The sequence below is a fragment of the Python bivittatus genome, unplaced genomic scaffold (genome assembly GCF_059951505.1).
Source record: "Python bivittatus isolate LINGU-HERP-01145 unplaced genomic scaffold, Pbiv_v1 ctg000030_np1212, whole genome shotgun sequence".
NCBI lineage: Eukaryota > Metazoa > Chordata > Lepidosauria > Squamata > Pythonidae > Python > Python bivittatus.
The window spans coordinates 3,931,545-3,951,896 of NW_028277031.1; the positions used below are offsets into that span (position 1 = coordinate 3,931,545).

Sequence of the window (20,352 nt, forward strand, 5' to 3'; positions counted from 1 at the left end):
ACTCTATCCTGGAGGCTTTATTAAGAAGCCATCAGAATGATGGAAACCGTGCACAGATGACATGCCTGATAGTTGGGTATGGCTTTCCCTGTCACCCAAAGAATCTGTTCTGTGTACAAGCTAAAACTAGCTGAACAAGAGTCCCAGGGAAATGGACATGAAGTTGACCGTGCAGTAAAGAGCAGGCATCAAGGAAGAGAAAAGCAGTGATGAGACTAAACTAGATGATGTGTTCAAGGTGTGTCTCCCAACAGTAGCAATTAAAACAAAGCAAGCAAAGAAAAAACTGGAAAGGTTGCAGGTCCAAGAGAGGCATAATGATGCTTGAAGAAAGACCTGCTTGATCCTCCATCCCATCCCCGCCTATCTAAAAGGCAGAGATGAGCTTCCCACCGCTCAGTTTTAGTCTTAAAATGAGGATGTTTTGCCCCTTAAAAAATCAATCTATTTGTGTGTGACTTCGTTGTTAGATCTACATCTCAGCTTTATGTACTGCACTATGTAGGAAGTTGAGCTAGATGATCTCCAGGATCACTTCAACCTTTACATCTGATGATTCGATCAATCACTAACCAAGATGGATCAGGAGGGGTCCTCAAATTCACCCAGCTCTTGGCTGATGAGCAGGGATAGAGGAGTCACCTGCTTTGCCATTCTAAAACTTTGTAAATCCACCTACTCAGCCATGGAAACCAGAATGATACAGGTAGTCCTCAACTTACGACCATTTGTTTCGTGGCCGTTAGAAGTTATGACAGCGCTGAAAAAAGTAACTTATGACCAGTCGTCACACTTACAACCATCACAGCATCCCTGCAGTCATGTGATAGTGATTTGGGCACCCGGCAACTGGCATGTATTTACAACATTCCAGGGTCACATGATCACCATTTGCAACTTTCCCAGCTCACTTCCGACAAGCAAAATCAATGGGGAATTGCATGATTCACTTAATGACCACTGCAAAAAATGTCGTAAAAATCAGGTGCAGTCACATGATGCCTCACTTAACGACTGCACAACTTAACAATGAATTTCCTAGTCCCTATTGCTACTGGGACTACTAGTTTGAAATCTGGTGACTTAAGACCATCTAATAATTTATAGGAAATGTGAACTGCATCCTTAAAGTTTATACATCTTTTTCAGAACTTCAGGAACATTCAGAAACTTCAGGAACATTATGCCCAAGCCTGGAGCCCTGGGCACAGGATAAAGCCCATCTCTTGGCTGGATGGATGATCGGAGGGATAATGGCCAGCCACTATGTGTTTTGTTTTATTTATTTTATTTTTATTTTTTATATTGTGTATTTTATGTAATTTATTTATTTCACTGTAAGCTGTCTAGAGTCACGTAAAAGTGAGATGGGTGGCTATAGGAATCAATAATCAATCAAATAAATAAATAAAATTTGCACCAACCAACAATCTTCCACAACAATTCTATATTTTAATTTATCCTGGAAGGGTTAGGAGTTTACATCGCTAATGAATGGCATCCTCAGCAATGAACAACATTTCTAGAAAAGTAGAACTTTCGGAGACCAACACAGATTGCTCACTTCACCTCTAGAATGACAGCTTCCCTACTGGTAGCCTGCCAATTTCAGGATAGTTGGGTATCGGGTACGATGGGCCATGCATTTCTGCCGATCAATAAAAAGGCTATTGGTCTTCACGGCGATCTCCTTCTCCAGATGCATCCGGCTGTCCTCCAGATTCCGGAGGCTTTGCTCGGATTCCAGCAGCTTCTTTTTGAGAGCTTCAATGGATTCTGTCAGTTCTTCCACTTCGCTGATGAGCCTGAACGGGGGACAAGAGAGGGGGGCATGTTGGAGGCGTGGGGGTGAGTCTTCCCCATAGAGAATGAGAAGCTGGGGGCCAATCTGGCCTGGAAATAAGATCATCAATACATCTGAAACATGAATGCAGATCTAGCTAAGCCACAGGCTATGAGCAAATGGATCTCAACAATGACCCCATCGCACTAAGCCATAGTTTATTTCACAGTGGTTAATTAGCCGTGAGTGGCACGGGGCCAGCTTATTTGTGGGACCACCACCCCCTGAGGGTATCTGCTCACCCCAACAGGTCAAATAGGGTGGGCAAAGTCCAGGACCTTTTCTTAAATGTTGTCATCTGGCAGGACCTTCTCCGTAGAGGCCCCTGCCCTACAGAACAGCCTCCCTCCTGAGATCCAGAGGTCCCCTGCCCTCCTAGGCTTCCAGAAGGCCATGAAGACCTGGCTTTTCCCCAAACCTTGGACCAAGATGGGAGTTGAGCCCAGCAAACATGGAGTTGGTATGGTGTTGTCAGGGCAACATGATGGCAAGTGTGATTTTGGGGTGGGGGGTACATTGTGGGATTACTGTTTTATTTTTTATGCTTTTATTGGTTGTTGCTGTGAGCTGCCCAGCATTACTGTATATAAGATGGGTAGGCATGTAACTCTTTTAAATAAATAAACAAACACAGTTGAATGAATTACATTTGGCAGGTTCACCTTCTATACTAATACTCTTCCCAAAATCAAGTACTTGAATTCAACAAAAGAAAGAGCTGGATAAAAAGCGAATAGCAATTTCAACTGTGTGAGAGAGAATCAGACGTTCTTCTGGCTGATTATAGGAGAGCTAACCCTGTTGCTTTCAAAGTAATTGATTTCATCCAGAGAAAACACACATTAGGAAGATGCCCCTAATTAAAATGGTTAACTTGAGTGAATAAGCAGTGTTGCACCTCTGCGTTTATACCCCTTTTGAATAATCTTTCACATGCAGCCATTTTTCAGCCTTTAAGTCAGTCCTTCCTTTTCATGGGATTTTAAGGGCCAGAATGAGTACATATATCTCAAGACTTATAGGGACTGGAGGCATTTACCTATTACAAAACCAAAATATTCAGCTATTTCACTCCATAATACCCCCCACCTAAGAGAGCCAAATCCTTACTCTACTTAAATTGGTGATGTCACAACATCAACGACATCACCCCACCCTCCCACAGGTATTTGGAGACTCCAAATTATTTATTTTTAAAATCAGAAAGCGCCGCTCCTCGCTCACACACACGTGCAAAACCATAAGAGAATTGCACATTTGTGATTTGTATGGAGAGAACAACACGAAGTGTCTGGGAGCACTAGAGGAAACCAGCGATGTTTGACGATCCAAGATTCTGAAATGCCAAATGTCTCCAATACATCCAACCAAAATTCTTCTCCCTTGACATTTAAGAAGAAAACTTGCCTGTTTCTCTTGAAGAGGATACAGCCTAATGACTGTTTTTATAACATAAAGAGGTAAGATCCAGACATTCTGGCATTCTAAAGAATTTCCACTTACACCTGAAAGCCTGGAAGACCGATTACTTCCCTTCCTTGCGTTAATTTCAGGTCCTTCTCTGGTTTTACGGCATTGTGGAGGAGAAGGACGTACAGAGGCATTCGACAGTTTTCGTTTTTCTTCTTTTGCTTATTCAAGCGCACTGAGGATGGGAACTGTGAATTGGCCGTTGTCCCTCAAGTGTGTTTACAGAGCAATAAACATCTGCTCCATTCCTTCTGTCATCCCTTCTCAGCCATAACGCAGGTAACCATTTGAAACATCTGACTGAGAACCGGTTGGATTTGGGCACATCTGAGATGTGACTCTGAGCCAGTCGGTTTGGTACAATTCTCTATTCTCAGCAAAAGAACATGGTTTTTCCCATGCCACACTAAGAGCTGCAGATCAAATCAGACTTTTATTATGGCCATAAGATCAGCAGTCCCCCCCCCCCCAAATTCCCCCAAAGTAAAAGAGGTAAAATAAAAATATATAAAGCTAAAAAAAGGAAATCAGTACGAGTTTTCAGATCCGAGGAGAGGGCAGAGAGGCCCAGAATTGGGCAACTGGAAAAAAATATCCAAACACTGATGAGACAGGAGACATGACGAATAGAACTCATGCTCTCTACTAAGAATTTCTTCACAAGAGGAGAAATAACAGACATCTGGGAGTCGCAATCTATATCCTTCTAAACCAGATGTGGTGATCTCAGATATGTGTCTCCCCATGTCAAAAGGGTTCTAACCAGTTCAGCTTCCTGATGTGAATCTAATTTGCTCCTTTCTCACATTTATGCTGCATTTTCCACCCAATGGATTGACTTGGATTCTTTCTTTCTTTCTTTCTTTCTTTCTTTCTTTCTTTCTTTCTTTCTTTCTTTCTTTCTTTCTCTCTCTCTCTCTCTCTTTTTCTCTCTTTCTCTCTCTCTCTCTCTCTCTCTCTCTCTCTCTCCCTCCCTCCCTCCCTCCCTCCCTCCCTCCCTTCCTTCCTTCCTTCCTTCCTTCCTTCCTTCCTTCCTTCCTTCCTTCCTTCCTTTTCCAGAAGAGGAGAAATTTGGGGAGGGGAACTTTTCATGGATAAAGATTAAGAGCCTGGCATCTCAGTTACAAGCATCCTGAGGGTCCTTCTCTCTAGAAGACAATGACTTCTCTGGTAACCCATTAAAGGTCTCAGTCCAAGGCTGAAAGTTCAAGGGCAACAAACTGCAGCATCTCCAGCTTCCATTAAAACAGTTACGTTCATTAAGACTGTACTCTGGTTTCCCACACCTTGATTCAACTCCAATGAGAAGATATCCTGAGGGAATCCCTCCTTCCAACTCAAGGGCATCCACAGAGCATGGTTAAAAAATTCAAGATGGCAGCCTCAATGCAACTGAAGCTCCACCCATTCTTTTGTGTGTGTGCAAGGCACATAAAACACGAGTGGAGCTTCAGTTGCACTGTCATGGCTGCCATCTTGATTGTTTTGACCACACCCTGCAGACACCCCTTGTACCAACTTCAGGGTATTCACATCTGTCACCCAGAAGCACCGTCAATACCCAGCAAGACCAGAAGATGGAATATTTGTTCTTTATTTAGTGATGGGTAGATGAACCGTCCCTTACATCAGTGTTTCTCAACCTCAGCAACTTTGAGATGTGTGGACCAACTCCCAGAATTCCCAGCCAGCATGCTGGGAGTGGATGTCCACACATCTTCAAGTTGCTGAGGTTGAGACTTACGTCATTGTCGTCATCATCATCGCATTTATATTCTGCCCAACTCCCAGCAACTTACCTAAACTGGGCAGAATCTCTGCAGAGATCCACATTGGGCCTAAAGGAACGATCATAAAGCCGCGTCTGGGCTACTTTGAGGGGTGTTTCTTTGTCCTTAATAGCTTGCTTCAGCGCCTCAACATTGTGCTCTTGGTGCCCAATCTCCTGGAGGGTCTGTTCAAAGAAGATATGAAAGATAGTTGTTTAAAAAATAACAAGGAACTGATCACCAAGGGTGTATGGGTCAACAACAGTTTGCAAGGGATGGAATCAAAGTACGTGGGGGTTAAGACTCAAATACTTCCAGTAAGGTATTCTAGAAAGCAAGCTGTGCTGTGATGTTTCAAGGAAAAAGAAGTTGCAACTGCAGTAGGCTTCTGGTGTAGCAAAAGGCTGCTGTTGATGCAGACTAAATTCTTCACCAGAGGAAAGGAACTCCAGTCCACGCAGAGCAAACTTGATGTCATAGTAAAAAACGTGCAATGTCCAAGCCACAATCAGATGGTTGAATTTGCTCTTAACAACAAGCCAAACAGCTCTGGATGCTTTTACGGCAACTCAGCTGAAGTCCTGCCCCAGAGGCCTCACTGACCCCACCATTGAAAGCAGACGATTCTTTCCGTGCTCAATCATCCACCCGCTGTGTGCCAACTGTGCCCTTACCAAAAACGTTGGAACTGCCCATCCCTAACCGGCAGTGAGTGTGTCTCGTTCTGCCGCTGCAACAGACCAGTTCATGGTTTTCTAGTCCAGAGGAGATGATCAAGAGCCAGAAGGGCAGTTTATTCATGAGACTCAGAGCACTAGTTTAGACCCACTGAAGCCAAGGATCGGGTCCACCCACATGGATACAAAGCATTCCCTCCTCTAGTTTTACCCCACTGGGTAGTTGTTTTAGGGGGGAAATGTAGGTCACTTTAAGTCCTTGAAGGAAAGGCACGGTCCCAATCTAAGAAATAAAGAAATATAAGATACCAGTGCAGAAAGGGCCCTCCTGCAAAGATGCAAAGATTACCCCTTCATTTCAGGATTGGGGAAATCCATATTAAAATCATACCTGGCCCAGGAGGCTCACAGGGGGACTATAGGTGGTTGGGCTGGTTTTGGCTTTGTGCAATGGGCAATCCAGCCATTGCATATGATTTATTAGCCATGGTTGATGGGCTTACTGTTGTTTAAACCAAACTACTAGGGTTCGTTCCTCAAACCAGGGTTAAAAGAAACAATGGCTTAGAGAAATGGAAGCAATGGAAGAGCCTGATCTTTTTCAGCTCTACCAGATTCCCACAGTGATGATGACGTTAAAATGGAGAGAAGGAGAAACAGAACAGGGTGAGAACAGTCAGGATAGAACTGGAAGATCTTAGAAACTAAATTAAGGTGGAGAAAGGATCCATAGAAACAGAGGGAAAGAAGGGGTGATCAATCCTGGTTTTACTGGTGGGTATAGACTTCACTTGTCTCCTCCAGCCTAATACTGGTCAGGTGGTGGCCATGTTGATTGAGAATGATGGTGGTTAAAAACCATCACAAAGGCAGCTGTACTTGGACATCCCATTACATAAATTTTACAGAGTTGGCAGTCTCAAAATGTAGTGATGGTGGTTCTCTGGAGGATGTTTTAAAAGGACTGTCTGGGGGCAAAAATAATGGTGTATCAACAGCCCTTAGAGATGAAGGCAAGATGGCTCCCATGTCCACAGGCAGTTTCCTTCTGAAGTCCAAAGCTGAAGGTCAGCTGAACTTACTGTACAAAGGAGGATTGAAGTCAACAAGAATCCCCCTCCTCGGTTTGATCCTCCGTGGCTACTTCCCACAAACACATACACATGATACATGTGTGCAACTGTCCTACTCCCTCACCCCAGGGAAATGTTTGAGGGCTTCACCCAAACCCTTCTCCATATCCTTTAAAACCTGCTCCCATGTTTTCTTAGGAGGTGGATCTCAAGCTGCAAAGTTGCAATCAGTTCCCCCACAGTGGGGAGGAACCAGAGAAGGCTGGCCCGTACTTTTTGTAAATTGTGCTCCAGTTTGTGCTTGGTGTCTTCCATCTCCTCACAGCGCTGGGCAAAAGCCTGATTCACCACGTCAAACTGCAGGCGCAGGTCCTCAGCTGTATCATGGAGGATGTGGTCGACCAGGCCACGGAGGTTGATGGAGGCCAACTTCTCTCGCTCAGCCCGATAGATGTTGTCATGGCTGTGCTTGGCCCATGTCTCTGGTGTGGAAGCGCTGCAGGGAAGATGCAGACCAGGGAAAGGGATGTAAATCAAATGGCAAGAACCTTAATGCTGCCACCTAAATTTACAGGGCAGCCTTTGCTTGTATGGAACCCATCCCAAAACGAATGTAAGAAATTTGATAGTAGGATGTTGAAAGGTGGACCTTTCAGGAGAATCAGGATCCAACCCACTTGGCCATGGACCTCATTGGTCAGCCCCTCTCTCTCGGTCTCTTGACTGACTACGTGCTATCAAGTCATTTCCGACTCCTAGCAACCACATAGGTAGATTTTCCTCTCTCTTAACCTGCACCATTAAGATTGTTGCCCCAGTGCTATCAGAGGGACAGAACCACCAACGCTGTTCTAAGTTAGTTGGAGCAATGATGGGAATGTCACAATTGACTTACTGAATATATTGTTTAAAGTGATAAGGAGCACCACCCCTACTCCCAGGTCGAGGTCAAATCTTAGTCTTCTTGGCAACAGTATGGACTTGACACTGCCTCCTTCTCTTTTTAAATTATTATTTCCCGGTCTAGTCTACAATCCTGACATTTCTTGGGGACCTCTCATCCCAGTCATAGCCAGGTCTAACCCGGCTTTGTTTCTGACTCAGACAAGGTTGGCTTGGTGCTACCACTGGGTACTTTAAACCACCTCCAAAAGTAACCGATACCAGGGCACAGTAATCAAACACAGAAATACAAAACAGTCAGGTGAAAAGTACCCCATGACAGCTGATAGTCATAGCAGACCATGGGAAAAAGGCAAAATATTAACACAAATAGTAACAGTAAGAAGACGACCAGGACAGTAATGATTCAGAGCTGGAAAAGATGCAGAAGTAGGCGTTGAAATCACAGCGTCATCTGTATGAAGAAAAATAAGAATGCTTGGGTTTCAGTTTTTTTTCTTAGTTTAGCAAAGCAACAGCAGAGATGTCAAATCTTGGTGGTGGAAAGAATGTTTCAAGTCCTAATTTTTATAAAAAGGTGTATCCTAGCCTTCATTGAAGTGGCTAACATTAAAAAGTGGTACGTTGTGAGAAAGATCCAGGGGTCTTGGTAGACCACAGATTCAGGATGGGCCAGCAATGCGCTGCGGCTGCCAAAAGGCTTTGGGCGGCATCGATAGAGGTATGATGTCAAGATCACAGGAAGTGTTAGTACCACTCTAGAACCGCTCTAGGCTGCATTGGTCAGTTCACACCTGGAATCCTGTGTCCGGCTCTGCTCGCCACAACACAAGAAAGATGCTCAGGAACTGGAAAGGGTGCAGAGAAGAGCAACCAAGATGGTCAGAGGCTTCGAGGCTAAATCCTTCGAAGAGCAGTGAAAGGAACTTGGTATGTTTAGCTGTCAGGCCTAGCCCAAGGAACTCCAAGAGACCATGCAAATTCAGTCCAGCTATGTTTATTAGCTACAACCTCTAGCAAGAATCTTCCCAGACTAAAACCCCAGTTCCCAAAGTCCTCCAGCCACAACAGTGTGAATTCCTCAGGGAGGTGCCAGTCTCATCCTCTTGTTCCTCCCACACTCTTCTGGCGATCTAAGAAAATGTTTATCTCCCTGAGCCTGGCCTTCATAATTCCATTCCATCACATCAGCCTAGCGAAGAGGAGACCCGAGAGCAGTCTCCCAATACTTGAAGGGCTGTCACAAGGAAGAGGGAGTGGATTTATTTTCCATATCCTGAGGGTAAGACAAGAACCAATGGATGGAAGCTTTACAGAAGGAGCTTCCCACACTTGCCCTAAGGAAGAATGTCCTGACTGTGAGAGCTACGAAGCAATGGGGCCGCCTGCCTCCTGGAGTTGTGGGGGCTCCATCACTGAAGGTTTTCAAGAAAAGATGAATGACCATTTCACCGGAAGGGAATGAGGATTCCTGCAGTGGGCAGGGGGCTGGACTAGATGACCTCCCAGTTCCCTTCCAACCCTAGGATTCTATGATCACTCCACCTATTAAAAAAAGGAGGAGACATTTAAAATAGAAGCAGCTGTTAAGAATGTAATTTTGTTTTTCTTTACTCCCTTAGAGAATCAGCACATAGTCTCTGGTCTAAGAAGCATACGTAGCCCTCTTTTCGGTGGTGGGGAGGTGGGAGCAGCCTGTCCCGGGTGCAGGCAATAAGGGGGTGCGTTGTCTGGTGACTTGGGGATGCCGAGCCTACCCAGAAGGGCGGAGCTGGTCGCTGCTGCCGGTGCATCTGTTGGGGGGGGGGCAGCACAACAGCAACCGTGGAGGAGGAGGGGGTGAAAAAGTCATCCACTCTGGGTGTCAAATACACAAGATACACCACTGTCGCCGGAAGTGGAGAAGCCCAGCCATCACCAGAGGACGCCTACCCACAAGCTTAGGGGGTACAAGGCTCGCCTGCCAAACAGCAGAGCCGGTCCCGTTGCTCTCCCACCCACAGTATTAGAACTGAAAGCTGAAAGGCCACGGATGCCAGTTCGGGAGCAGCGGAGCCTTGGTCTGGACCCTGAAGCTAGAGCCTTTATCTAAAGTCCAGTGGGCAGAAGCTCTCTGACCCGTATCACTTGCTCCTTCCACAGGCTTTAGGGAAGATAACATCTGCAGAAGCACAGAATTGCAAATGGGGGAAGAAAGGCAGAATGAGGACCAGGTCTAGTGGGCGTTGAACCGTGATCCACTCTGGGGGCAGAAGGTGGAAGAGGGAGGCAAGGGAAGCTGGACTACAGGCTTTCGCACTGCAGTACTTCATTTGTGAACCTTTCTTCACCCACAACAACGACCCAAACCTCGTCTCACCTGTCCTCAAACTTCGACGAGCTGGGATGAAACTGAATGTTGGTGCTCTGGTTGCTGTACCGCCCGCATTTCTCATCGATGTTGTAGGTTTCGACCTTGTCCGACCAGTCCATCTCGCAGATCTGCTTGTGATCCCGATTTAACCTGGAGGGTTAAGTTGCCACAAAGCTTAGTGCCCAAACCTGGTTGAAAGTCCCCATTGAAGCACAACCGTTTGCACAGTGATACTACACCTGATTGAGGCCAAAAGGCCGAGAAGCGAGTTTTGATTTCATAGGCAAAAGTCAGGGTACAAATCCAACTCCTGTTGGCCCCATCCTCATCAGATGAGGCTCCCCAGAGAAAGGGGCCCCAGCGTGAGAACGGGCGCAATGTTTGATCCCCTAAATATACATGAGGACTAGGAAGACCCTCAGACCTTAGCCATGGGACTACCCTGGGGGACTTTGGGTCAGTCATTATCTCTCAGCCCAACCTACCTCACAGGCTTGTCGTCTAGAAAAATGGAAATATTGTACAGTACTGCACTGATGTATAAGAATATTAAAATACTATTAAAATATGATGCTATTTTTCGAAATTAGCTTTGCTTTCATAGGACACTTATGTGAAAACCGAAAACGTTCACAAACTTGACATTCCACTAATTTCAGAATAGCTTCCCTTTAAAAAACGAAACAAACCAGATTTTGGCTTTGCAGCAGCACCACCATCATCCTGAGGTTTCAGACAAGGACATGACAGAATATTTCTCGTTCTACATGTCACTGGTGGCAATTTAAACTGAGAAATCAGAAAGCTTGACAGGATGTAATGTCATGCTAAGAATATCTCAAGAGTGCAATTGAAAATAATTGGAATATAATTTGAGAAATCATCTCTCTGAAATCATTCCAAGTACATCAAAATCATCTGTAAGAATTAAACGGGGATGAATTTTGTGAAGAATTTGAGACTGGCTAGGCACAGACAAGTAAACATTAAAAGGGGCTTGGAAGAAGTGATTATTTGAGTTGTTGCACAATTTTTTTTTAAATTCTGTAATTTACAGATGTACAGAGTCATAAAATATTGCAGAGTTCTAGGCAGCAGAAAACAAGTTTGAGATTCAAGTCTTCTGCCTGTCCTTTCTTATCCATAATCCTTAATAGCTTAAGCTGCTATCAGATATACAGACTCTCTTTGGTTTTCCTGTATTTTGCTGCCAAAAAGAGGCATAGGGAGAGAAAAAAAACACAGGTTCTACTCTATGGTCTGCCGTATTTTGTCTACAAACAACTATTTTTAAAAATTATTCCTTTTATCCTGCAACTTCGAGCGCGTGGGGGGGCCTATCTCCTTGTTTCCTATATTATACCGCCATCTGGTGGAAGAATGAGAAACGAACCAGAAAATCACCATCTTTTTTGGAAAAGACCAAAATTTGTTTTGCAACACCCAGGAGTTTTCTTCCCCACAAAAGAGGTTTCTCTTCTTCTCTTCTCTTCTCTTCTCTTCTCTTCTCTTCTCTTCTCTTCTCTTCTCTTCTCTTCTCTTCTCTTCTCTTCTCTTCTCTTCCCTTCCCTTCCCTTCCCTTCCCTTCCCTTCCCTTCCCTTCCCTTCCCTTCCCTTCCCTTCCCTTTCCTTCTTCCTTTCCTTCTTTCCTTCTTTCTTGCATGCTGGCATATTACTGTCACTGATATTTTTGAGCTGGCTTTCTTGCTGGAAATAGCAAATGTTGGAGATAGCAAGCTCCGCTAATGTTCTTGTTCACCATTATTATTATTTTTCTTTAATGCTCTGTAGCCTCCCTGGCTGTTCACATTTCCCAATTTGAAAAAGCCCCCTGGAAAGAGTACCACCCATTTCTTCCCTTAACACTGAACGGAAGGAGAAGTCAAGGAAGCTGCAGTACTAAATTGAAGAAAATATATTGCTGGATAAACTTCTGTGGATCACATTCCCCTTCGTGAGATAGATGGAATATATTTCTAAATTTGAAATTACGTCGTAGAAGCATTATCTAGGCCAGTGTTGTGCAAACTTGGCCACTTTAAGATGAGTGGACTGGCTGGGGAATTCTGGGAGTTGAAGTCCACTCATCTTAAAGTGGCCAAGTTTGGACAACACTGGCTTAGACAGAAGCGCAAAGGGATTCAGGCAAATAACCAGGGGTGCGATGTGCTTAAAATTGCAGTCATGGCCACCATCTTGACTTTTTTGACCACACACAGCACCCTTGCAAATCATGGGGTGCTCTAAAAAAAACACCCCATGATTTGCACACATTGTACACATTTGTACACATTGCACACATTGCAACAGAGGAGGTTCCATTTTCTCTTTTAGATAAAGAAAAAACTGTCATGCCAAGGCCAGTCAGATTGCCCACCTGTTGTCTAAAAGTTTCATTTCTCTTTCACCCTTGACCTTCGTTTTGCCAAGTTTTGGCAGGGCTTTGCTTTATGAAATATCTTGCTGAGCTATATATCATCTGCTTATCCAACCGAGTTTTCCCCATGAAACTTTTGGCTTAAGCTGCAAGCCCATCAAAAACTTTAAAAAGTCTGTTGCTGCAACAGATTACATCCATTTCCTGCTCCAAGCACTCCCCTTAGTCTCCCCATCAAGGACCACATCTCCTGTGACTGAGTTCACAGGCTGTACTAAACCACGGTGTTTTCAGCCAACGCTGCTGAGTTGAGACAGCACACAAAAGCCAAAAAATGCCCCACGTGCCTGGGTTCCCCAGAGGTTGCAAAAGGGTCCAACCAGCCAGAGTCCAGCAGTGGCCCAGCCTTGAAACAGGCTGTGTCACCTGAGAGAGAGAGGTCAGCGGGGCCCACGTCAGAGTCCAATGAAGTGGACAGCTTGTTCCAACACTGGGATAGCCATTCCGGCCGGGTCAAAGCAAGGCATTTGGGGGCGAGAGCGTTTTGACTCTGAAATGCTTGGCACAGCACCCTAGAGATCACTCTGCCCTCAGAGCTAAACATCAAACCATGGGACGACTTAGTGCCGTGTGTGAACCAAGCCAAGGATTTTGCTGTCTATGCCAATCATTTCGTTTCACTTTGCCACCGTCATTATAACACCCAGGACCGTCTGAAGCACAGAGCAAAGCAAACCGTATGTTTTTGTCACATTTAAAAAACAAAACGAACGGGAGCTTGGCAATGGGTGGCAGAGCCAGAAGATCCTCCAAGCAAAGCCTTTGCAAAGCCTTTGTCCTGAGCCGGGGAGCAACAGGGGCAACGACGCAGAAGCCACGTCTACAGCTTCCTGTGCGAAACAGGGCCCCTCGCATCAGTTCAAGGCACGTTGCCTCCCACCAAAACTTAGAAGCCAACCATGAGCGACCTGTGGAATATTGGAAAGGGGCCTTACTGTATCTGATTAATAGCTTGCTTCACTGTTCTTTTCAGGAGCTCTTGGATATTTCGGATGAGCTCTGCCTCCTAGAAGAAAACGGTAAAGATATTAGTACCAGGAACTGCAGGCCAATGGCACTGAAGAGGAGCCTTTAAAATGAGGGGCACGGCTCCCATCTTTAGCTCCATCTGCACACTGTGGGTCTGACAGCGGAAGCAAAACCAAGCACCCGGCACAGCATTTTGTGTAAAAAGATCTGATTTTTATTTCATAAAGAAGTTTCTAGCCCTGGTGGCTGCAAACCTATGGCAACCCAGGCCTGCTGGAACCTCAGGAGCGAGAGGGGTTGTTGAAGATGGGCACAGCCACCATTCCTGAACCCATCATCCCAAATCTAGACTATCTGGATCTAGCAGCAAAGACCGCTGAACAGCGCAGGTGAGGCACGTGGACATTCATTAGAGCTTTTCACGGAATCTGAGCGTTCCTGTCGCGCTGGGTGCCCCCTCCCTGATCTGCCTTCCGTTAGAAAACAGCCCCCTTCCCATTTGGAATAGGGCCTGGGCTCAGTTCTTTTCCAGGGCTTCCTTTGGCATCCTAAAAATGTTCCACGACTAAAGAATCCGGCACAGCGGTCTCTGAAATGCATCTGAGTAACAGAGCAGGTTTGGGGTTTGTGATGGGAAGAGAAGGGAAGGGAAGGAGGGGGCTTAGAAAAGGGGATGTTAAACTGAGGGGCAGGATGGAGCAGGAGGGCTCCCAGTTAGAAAGTGGGGGAACGCGGACGATGGACCTTTGGAAGAGGAATGGACCAGACGCTTGGCTAAGGTAGGCTGACCAAATACAACGTGCATCCCCCCTCCCCTCCGTCTGCATTTCTGGCCCTGAAGACCCCAGAGCCCCCTCCCCACCCCAGATGAGGGGGGTCTGACATTTTTGGACTTCTTCCTCATTTTGGGGTTGGGGAAGCTTGAGTCAAAATGGGAGGAGTATTTTTTGTAGAGGCTTAAAGCACCCTGAGCACCCCCTTAAAAAGACAGCCTTAAAAAGGGGTGTGTGATTTTTTTCCATCTTGGAGAATAAGACCACGGAACAAGAGAGATGCCTCCCCAGGTCCCCAAAGCTAAAGTAAAATGGGACCCAAATGTAGGTCCTCACCCACTCCAGTGATGCCACCTCTCTGAAAAAGGGATTTCTTGGGGTGGAGGTGGGGGTGGAAAGGAAACTGCACCTGTAGTACCATGTTGTACCTGAAGGAGGTAGAAGGGAAGCATGTACCTGCCATAGGTTTGCAGCCACCAGGGCTAGAAACTTGCTTATGAAATAAAAATCAGATCTTTTTACACAAAATGCTGTGCCTGGTGCTTGGTTTTGCTTCCGCTGTCAGAAGCAGGCAGGGAGGGAGAGCTCTTCCAGTCTGGACAAGGCTGCCCAAGGGAAGGGTCAAGCAGGACGCTGTCCGTCCCTAGCTCACACCAAGTCCTTTGGCCACCTAACTGGGAGTCTCTGCAAGACATGGTCAAAAAAGTCAAGATGGCGGCCATGGCGATGCAATCAAAGCATTCCAAATAGAAACCAGGTGGAGCTTCAACTGCACTGTCCTGGTTGCCACCTTGACTGTTTTGACCGCACTCTGTGGACCTACCGGCATCGGACCCTTAGTGGTCAAAGCCCAGCTACCTTTGCAAGGCGTTCCTGCAGAAATCACTCACAAGGACCCCCAGCGGTTCTCCCTCCCTGGCTGAAAGGCCATTTGAAAGTTTAAAGGTGACCTTCTGGCATTTTTCAAGCAACCTTGTCTTGTTAATGGGGGGTGGAGTTTCCAGAGAGAGACCTCCTGGTTTAGTCACACCCACTTCATCCCATCCCCGAGAACACTCAGCATTGGTCTTCCCCAGAAGCACCAATCCAGCAAAGCAGCAGGTAAACGTTGAATGAGGCAGGATATCAGCTGCTCCCGTCACACAGTTGGTCCTTAGGCTTTTTTTAAAAAATGCACGCATGTGCAAATCTACAGGCTTCCAAGCTAATTTCCACTGGCAAGTTGCAAAACAGGATGTATTCACAAATGACCTCACCCAAGAGCACCAAGCCATATTCCTGGATGGGGTCATTTGTGAATGCATCCTGGAGCAAGTCCATTTCCAAGCTGACTTCCACATATGTAAATATGGTGCAAAACAAATGAAGTATTTTCTTCTACCAAATCTGGTCCATCTGGGTCAACATTGTCTATTCTGCTTGGACTCAGCCATTGTGCTAAGAGAGATTTGTTTTGACCAGAGTTTGTTGCACAAGCCACATTTGCCTCGGTTCACACGATCTGCCAAGCCATAATGGGTTTTTTTGTGTGCACCGGACTATGGGCTGGTTTGGGTTCCCTAGGGTTTCAGGCAAAAGATCTCTTGCAGTTCAACTGGAGATGCCAGAGGAGAAAAGGGGGACCTTCTGCAGTGCCACACAGAACCTCCAATCTCAGCTAAAGTTCTTCCCTATCTCCAAGAAGCCGCAAACAGCCTCTAGGGACCATTTATGAAGGAAGCGCCCTACCTTGAGCAGCTCTGTCTCCACCTGGTCCCTCACCAGGTCAGGGTGCTGCCGGCGCTCACGGCACTGCAGGTTGTCCATGGCAATGCTGTAGGGGAGCTCCGTGGCGTCGATGGCTCGCTCCAGCCGCAGCTTCTGAGCCAACAGCAGGTCGGTCTCGGCCACGAGGTCCTCAATTTCCCTCTGGAGCTCCGACTTCCAGAAGTGGATGTCCTGGAGGCGCTCGCCCACCTTGGCCGTGGAGTCCTCCTGCGTGCGCTGGGCCAATTCGGCCGTGTAAGCAGCCAGGTTCTGGGACTCGTGGCGGCACCGCTCAGAGTGGTCGCGGTCAGCAAAGGCCTCGTGGTACTGGATGTAGTTGTGCTGGTGCCATTCTTCAGGCAGGAACTTGGCTGTGCGGAAGCCGGCCGTGGCCAGGCCACACGACGAATCGGGGCCGGTGTTCAGAGCCGGCTCGTACACCTTCATGGGAAGCTCGGAGACGGGGATGGTCTGCGGAGCAGGCTCCTTGGTGAGCAGCACACCCGGCTGAGACATGGCTCCGTGGGTAGCTCTGCCAAGCACAGAAGGAAGCCAAGGCCCCTCCCTGGCGAGGGGCGTGAGCTCTCCCGGCCTAGGAAACTCCCCGGCTCGCTTAGCGGCCCCAAGGATGCTCGGCTGCAACCCAGGTTGCTTCAGATCAGCGTCTTCCCGTTGCTCTGGGCAACGTTTCCGGCCAATGAGCAGCCGATCTGAGTTGTATGGAAACGAACCGGCCTCTCATGTTTGGCGTTTTCTTGTTGCCCTGGCGATGCCTGAGAGCCAATGAGCCGCCTGGGGAAGTCGTGATATGGGGCGACGCAACCCCTCCTCACCCCGGGAGATGGGAGGGACCCAGGGCTGGGAGCACACGCACCAACACGCCGAGCACCGAAGAGGCGTGGCAAGAAACTGGGGCACTCGGGCAACCGAGCTGTGCCTTGTCGTGAGGATAAAAACAATTGCGCAACAGTGAAGTAAACGTAGGCATCAACCGGATGCATCAACGACGAGAGGAGGAGGAACATACAGCAAGGGCATCCTCGTGTGGGTGCGCTCTTGCGACTTAAAAGGAACGCAAAGTTACGACAACAACAACAACAACAACAACAACAACAATAATAATGCCTCTACTTTTACACTTCAGCTGTTAGTCTTAAGTTCCTAGACAAGCCAACATCTTCCAAACGTCACCTTCAAAGAGCCCCGTCCAAGATGCCAATTGAAAGGCCCGGTGGGAGTTGCAGATATTTAGACATTTCCTACACTGGCACTTCCGTTGGCATCCTGAGTACTTGTAAAATCAAAACGGCTACGGGGAAGCAGATTTCCTTAGGTTCACAATCTCACAACTGGAGTATTTAAGAATGACCGCCTATTATTATTCATAAGGAGTCGGTAAAATAATGAACAGCATTCAATATTATTAAAAACAGGTGTTTATTAACTAAATATGTGTGAGCCACCTTTAAAAGCTATCTTCATAAAATAGGTTACAGTAATCTAACTACATACTGTAAAAAAAAAAAAAAAAAACCCTTAACAGGTTTTTTTTTAAGGCTTACAAGATCAGTGGACTTGGGATATAGTTGTAATTACAGCTTTTTGTTCGTTTGCTCTTTTTATGGGTTGTCGTGTAATGCTTTTCTTTCCATTTGGTTTTGGGGATGGTAAATTGTTCGTTTTTATTTTACGTTATTTTATGTTTGTTTGGAAATGGATTAATAAAAATTATCTGGTTAAAAAAAAAAAATCAGCATCTCATGTAATAAAATATTTGTTTTCAGGTCCTCTCTCTGTAAATGGAGATCTAATGCTAAACTCGTGAAGGCAAGAAGGCACGACCTAAAGACATTTTCTCCTAATGGGTCAATTGCAATGTCCACATCCCAGTTCTCTTCCCTTTGCACCAGATTTTGGAGAGGGGAGGACAGGGGGAGGGAGAAACTCTCTGCAAAGTAGAACATAAATAATTCCTGGTCCCAAGGATGGTTTCAGCCCAGTGTTTCAAGTTACCCTCACAGCCCAGGAAGGAAGGTTAGTTTAACTCAACCCAGTTAGCTTTTGGGGTGGATTGTAATTTGAATTCTCACATTTGAGAGTTTGAGGTGCAGGTCTGTTTTTATTTCATTTCAGCCACTCCAGTAAATAAAGGAAAAGAATAATCTCTTTTCAGTTTGAGTCAGGCTGAATAAAGCACAGGTCCGTGCAGTTTCCTTGGCATCTTACAAAAATGGTTTATCACTGACTTCTGGGATTTTTATCCACTTCCTTGGGATTGCCATGTGGCCTCCCATCCAAGCACTAACCAGCTCCAACCTTGCTTAGCTTCCTGAGCTCTGTTAGCATGCCACCTTCACAGTCCTAGCAATGGTCATAATAGACCTGTTTGATATGGCTCACCTACTTTCAGGGGCAACCTTTACGTTGCCCACAAGTTAGGGTCTAACTGAAACATGACTGCTCTTTGAAAAAGCTGAGTTCACATCAGTGCAAGTCCTGGAACCTGCCCAAATGCACTGAATGCAGGCATTGTGCTTCCATTTTTTTAAAGTTAAGTTGCTAGCCCTCACAATGCTCAAATTGCCACTTAGCTTATAATGCAATTACAGTCCTCGCTGTGTTCTTCCCGGGTGTTTAGGATTGCACGCAAAATGGTATTGAAATCCCAGGGAAAGTTCTACAGTGGGGTTTCACTTCCTAGAAGGAGCAGAAGGTGCTGCAAAGATCAGGAGAACCCTGCAGAGCCAGCCTTCTGGAATTCTTCACAGCCCACGTGGTCCTGAGATCATCATGTATAGCAAAGGAGGATTTTGTATGTGTGCTTCTGCTCTTAAGCCGTATTGGGTGTATACCGGGAAGGACGGGGCAGGCAAGATGCTTCCTGCCCTGGGTCACATGACCAGAAGGAAGAAGGGCTTAGAATGGAGCAATGGGTGGCATTGCCAGCCAATGCCAGGGGCCTCTCCTATCCAACTGCACTGGGAGAATTTTCCAGGATTTTTTTCCCTCCAACATCCCTGGCCTGATCCAGCCCATTTTCAGATTCAATCTTTCTTTGGCCAGCTTCTCCCACCATACCACATTTGGTTCCGTTCGGTTCATGATGAAGAGCTACTGTACAGAACTCCAAGTCTCTTTACATAGGAAATATCAAACTTATTTAATAGCAAAGGAAAAAAGAAAAACTCAGAATCAATCAGCAGATACAGCTAAGACAGTCATAGAAAACCTGAACAATTTAGATTTAAAACCAGAGTAAGGGAAAAATTGAAAAAAATAGAGGAAAAGAAGGTAAAAGAATAAAATAGAAATACAATAACATCAAAGAGCAAAGAAACTTAATGTCAAATCAAATCAAATTTGATTTGATAATAGTATCATTTCACGATTAGGACATCTGTTTTCTTCTGATGGGTTAGGGCAGTGTTGTGCAAACTTGGCCACTTTGAGTGGACTTCAACTCTGCTGGGTGGGGAATTCTGGGAGTTGAAGTCCACTCATCTTAAAGTGGCCAAGTTTGGACAACACTGGGTTAGGGTGTCTTTACATAATTTCTCCCCAACTCTGTTGGCTTGGAAAGAATAAAACGCGAATCATACCAACCTGGTTATATTTATACAGGGATCAATGTTTCTTGATGCACAATTCAGACATAAGGACTGGACCAGACTGTCTAGCCTAGCCTTTCCAAACTGATGGCTTTCAAATGTATCAGTACAACCACCACCTGGAAAATCTTCTAGAGCAGTGTTGTCCAAACTTGGCCACTTTAAGATGAGTGGACTTCAACTCCCAGAATTCCCCAGCCAGCCATGCTGGCTGGGGAATTCTGGGAGTTGAAGTCCACTCATCTTAAAGTGGCCAAGTTTGGACAACACTGCTCTAGAGGGTACTGCAGAACTGGGTCTAACTCCTGACCATTGGCTGGGCTCACACAACACACTTAGCTGTGTTAAAATGGCATAGGGTAATTGGCAAATAGCTACCTAGTGGGTCATCACATTAAGCCATACTGTGGGCATGTTATGTGAACACAGCAGCGGCTTTTTGTTAACCCAGGCTTAGCATGTTGTGTGAACACCAGAAAAGCAGAGACAAGGAATGTTTTGAGTGTTGTTTGTCAGCCATGGATCAGATAAGGGGTTTCTGGAGACCTGCAAGAGAACGTTCACAAACAGCCCTTCACTTGTGACCACCTGGTGGCACTTGGAGATACACAAATGGCAAGATGGAGATCCTTGGGCACCAGAAAGCAGTTCTGCGTGGTCTGCAAGCAGGTTCACGGAGAACTGTCACCTCCCATTATTTAATAGCAGCAGGGAAAATGACACCCAGGAGC

The 20,352-nt window shown here is 46.1% G+C and overlaps 1 protein-coding gene across 1 annotated transcript; it reads right to left on the reverse strand.

The window, feature by feature from the left end:
• Positions 1-1,415: 1,415 nt before the first annotated feature.
• TEKT4 (tektin 4) lies at positions 1,416-19,804 on the reverse strand. Its single transcript, XM_007432836.3, has 6 exons — positions 15,996-19,804; positions 13,461-13,531; positions 10,095-10,238; positions 7,106-7,328; positions 5,113-5,267; positions 1,416-1,805 (listed from the first exon to the last, which is right to left on the reverse strand). The coding sequence occupies exons 1-6, from the start codon at positions 16,527-16,529 to the stop codon at positions 1,589-1,591; spliced, it is 1,344 nt and encodes a 447-aa protein (XP_007432898.2). The 5' UTR covers positions 16,530-19,804; the 3' UTR covers positions 1,416-1,588.
• Between the last annotated feature and the right edge of the window lie 548 nt (positions 19,805-20,352).

Coding starts and splice junctions, on each gene's coding strand:
- TEKT4 (XM_007432836.3), bottom strand. CDS start 16,529: ATGTCTCAGCCGGGTGTGCTGCTCACCAAGGAGCCTGCTCCGCAGACC. Junction 5,268..7,105: donor TGGAGCACAATTTACAAAAA/GTACGGGCCAGC, acceptor TTCTTTGAACAG/ACCCTCCAGGAGATTGGGCA. Junction 1,806..5,112: donor AGAGATTCTGCCCAGTTTAG/GTAAGTTGCTGG, acceptor TCCCCCGTTCAG/GCTCATCAGCGAAGTGGAAG.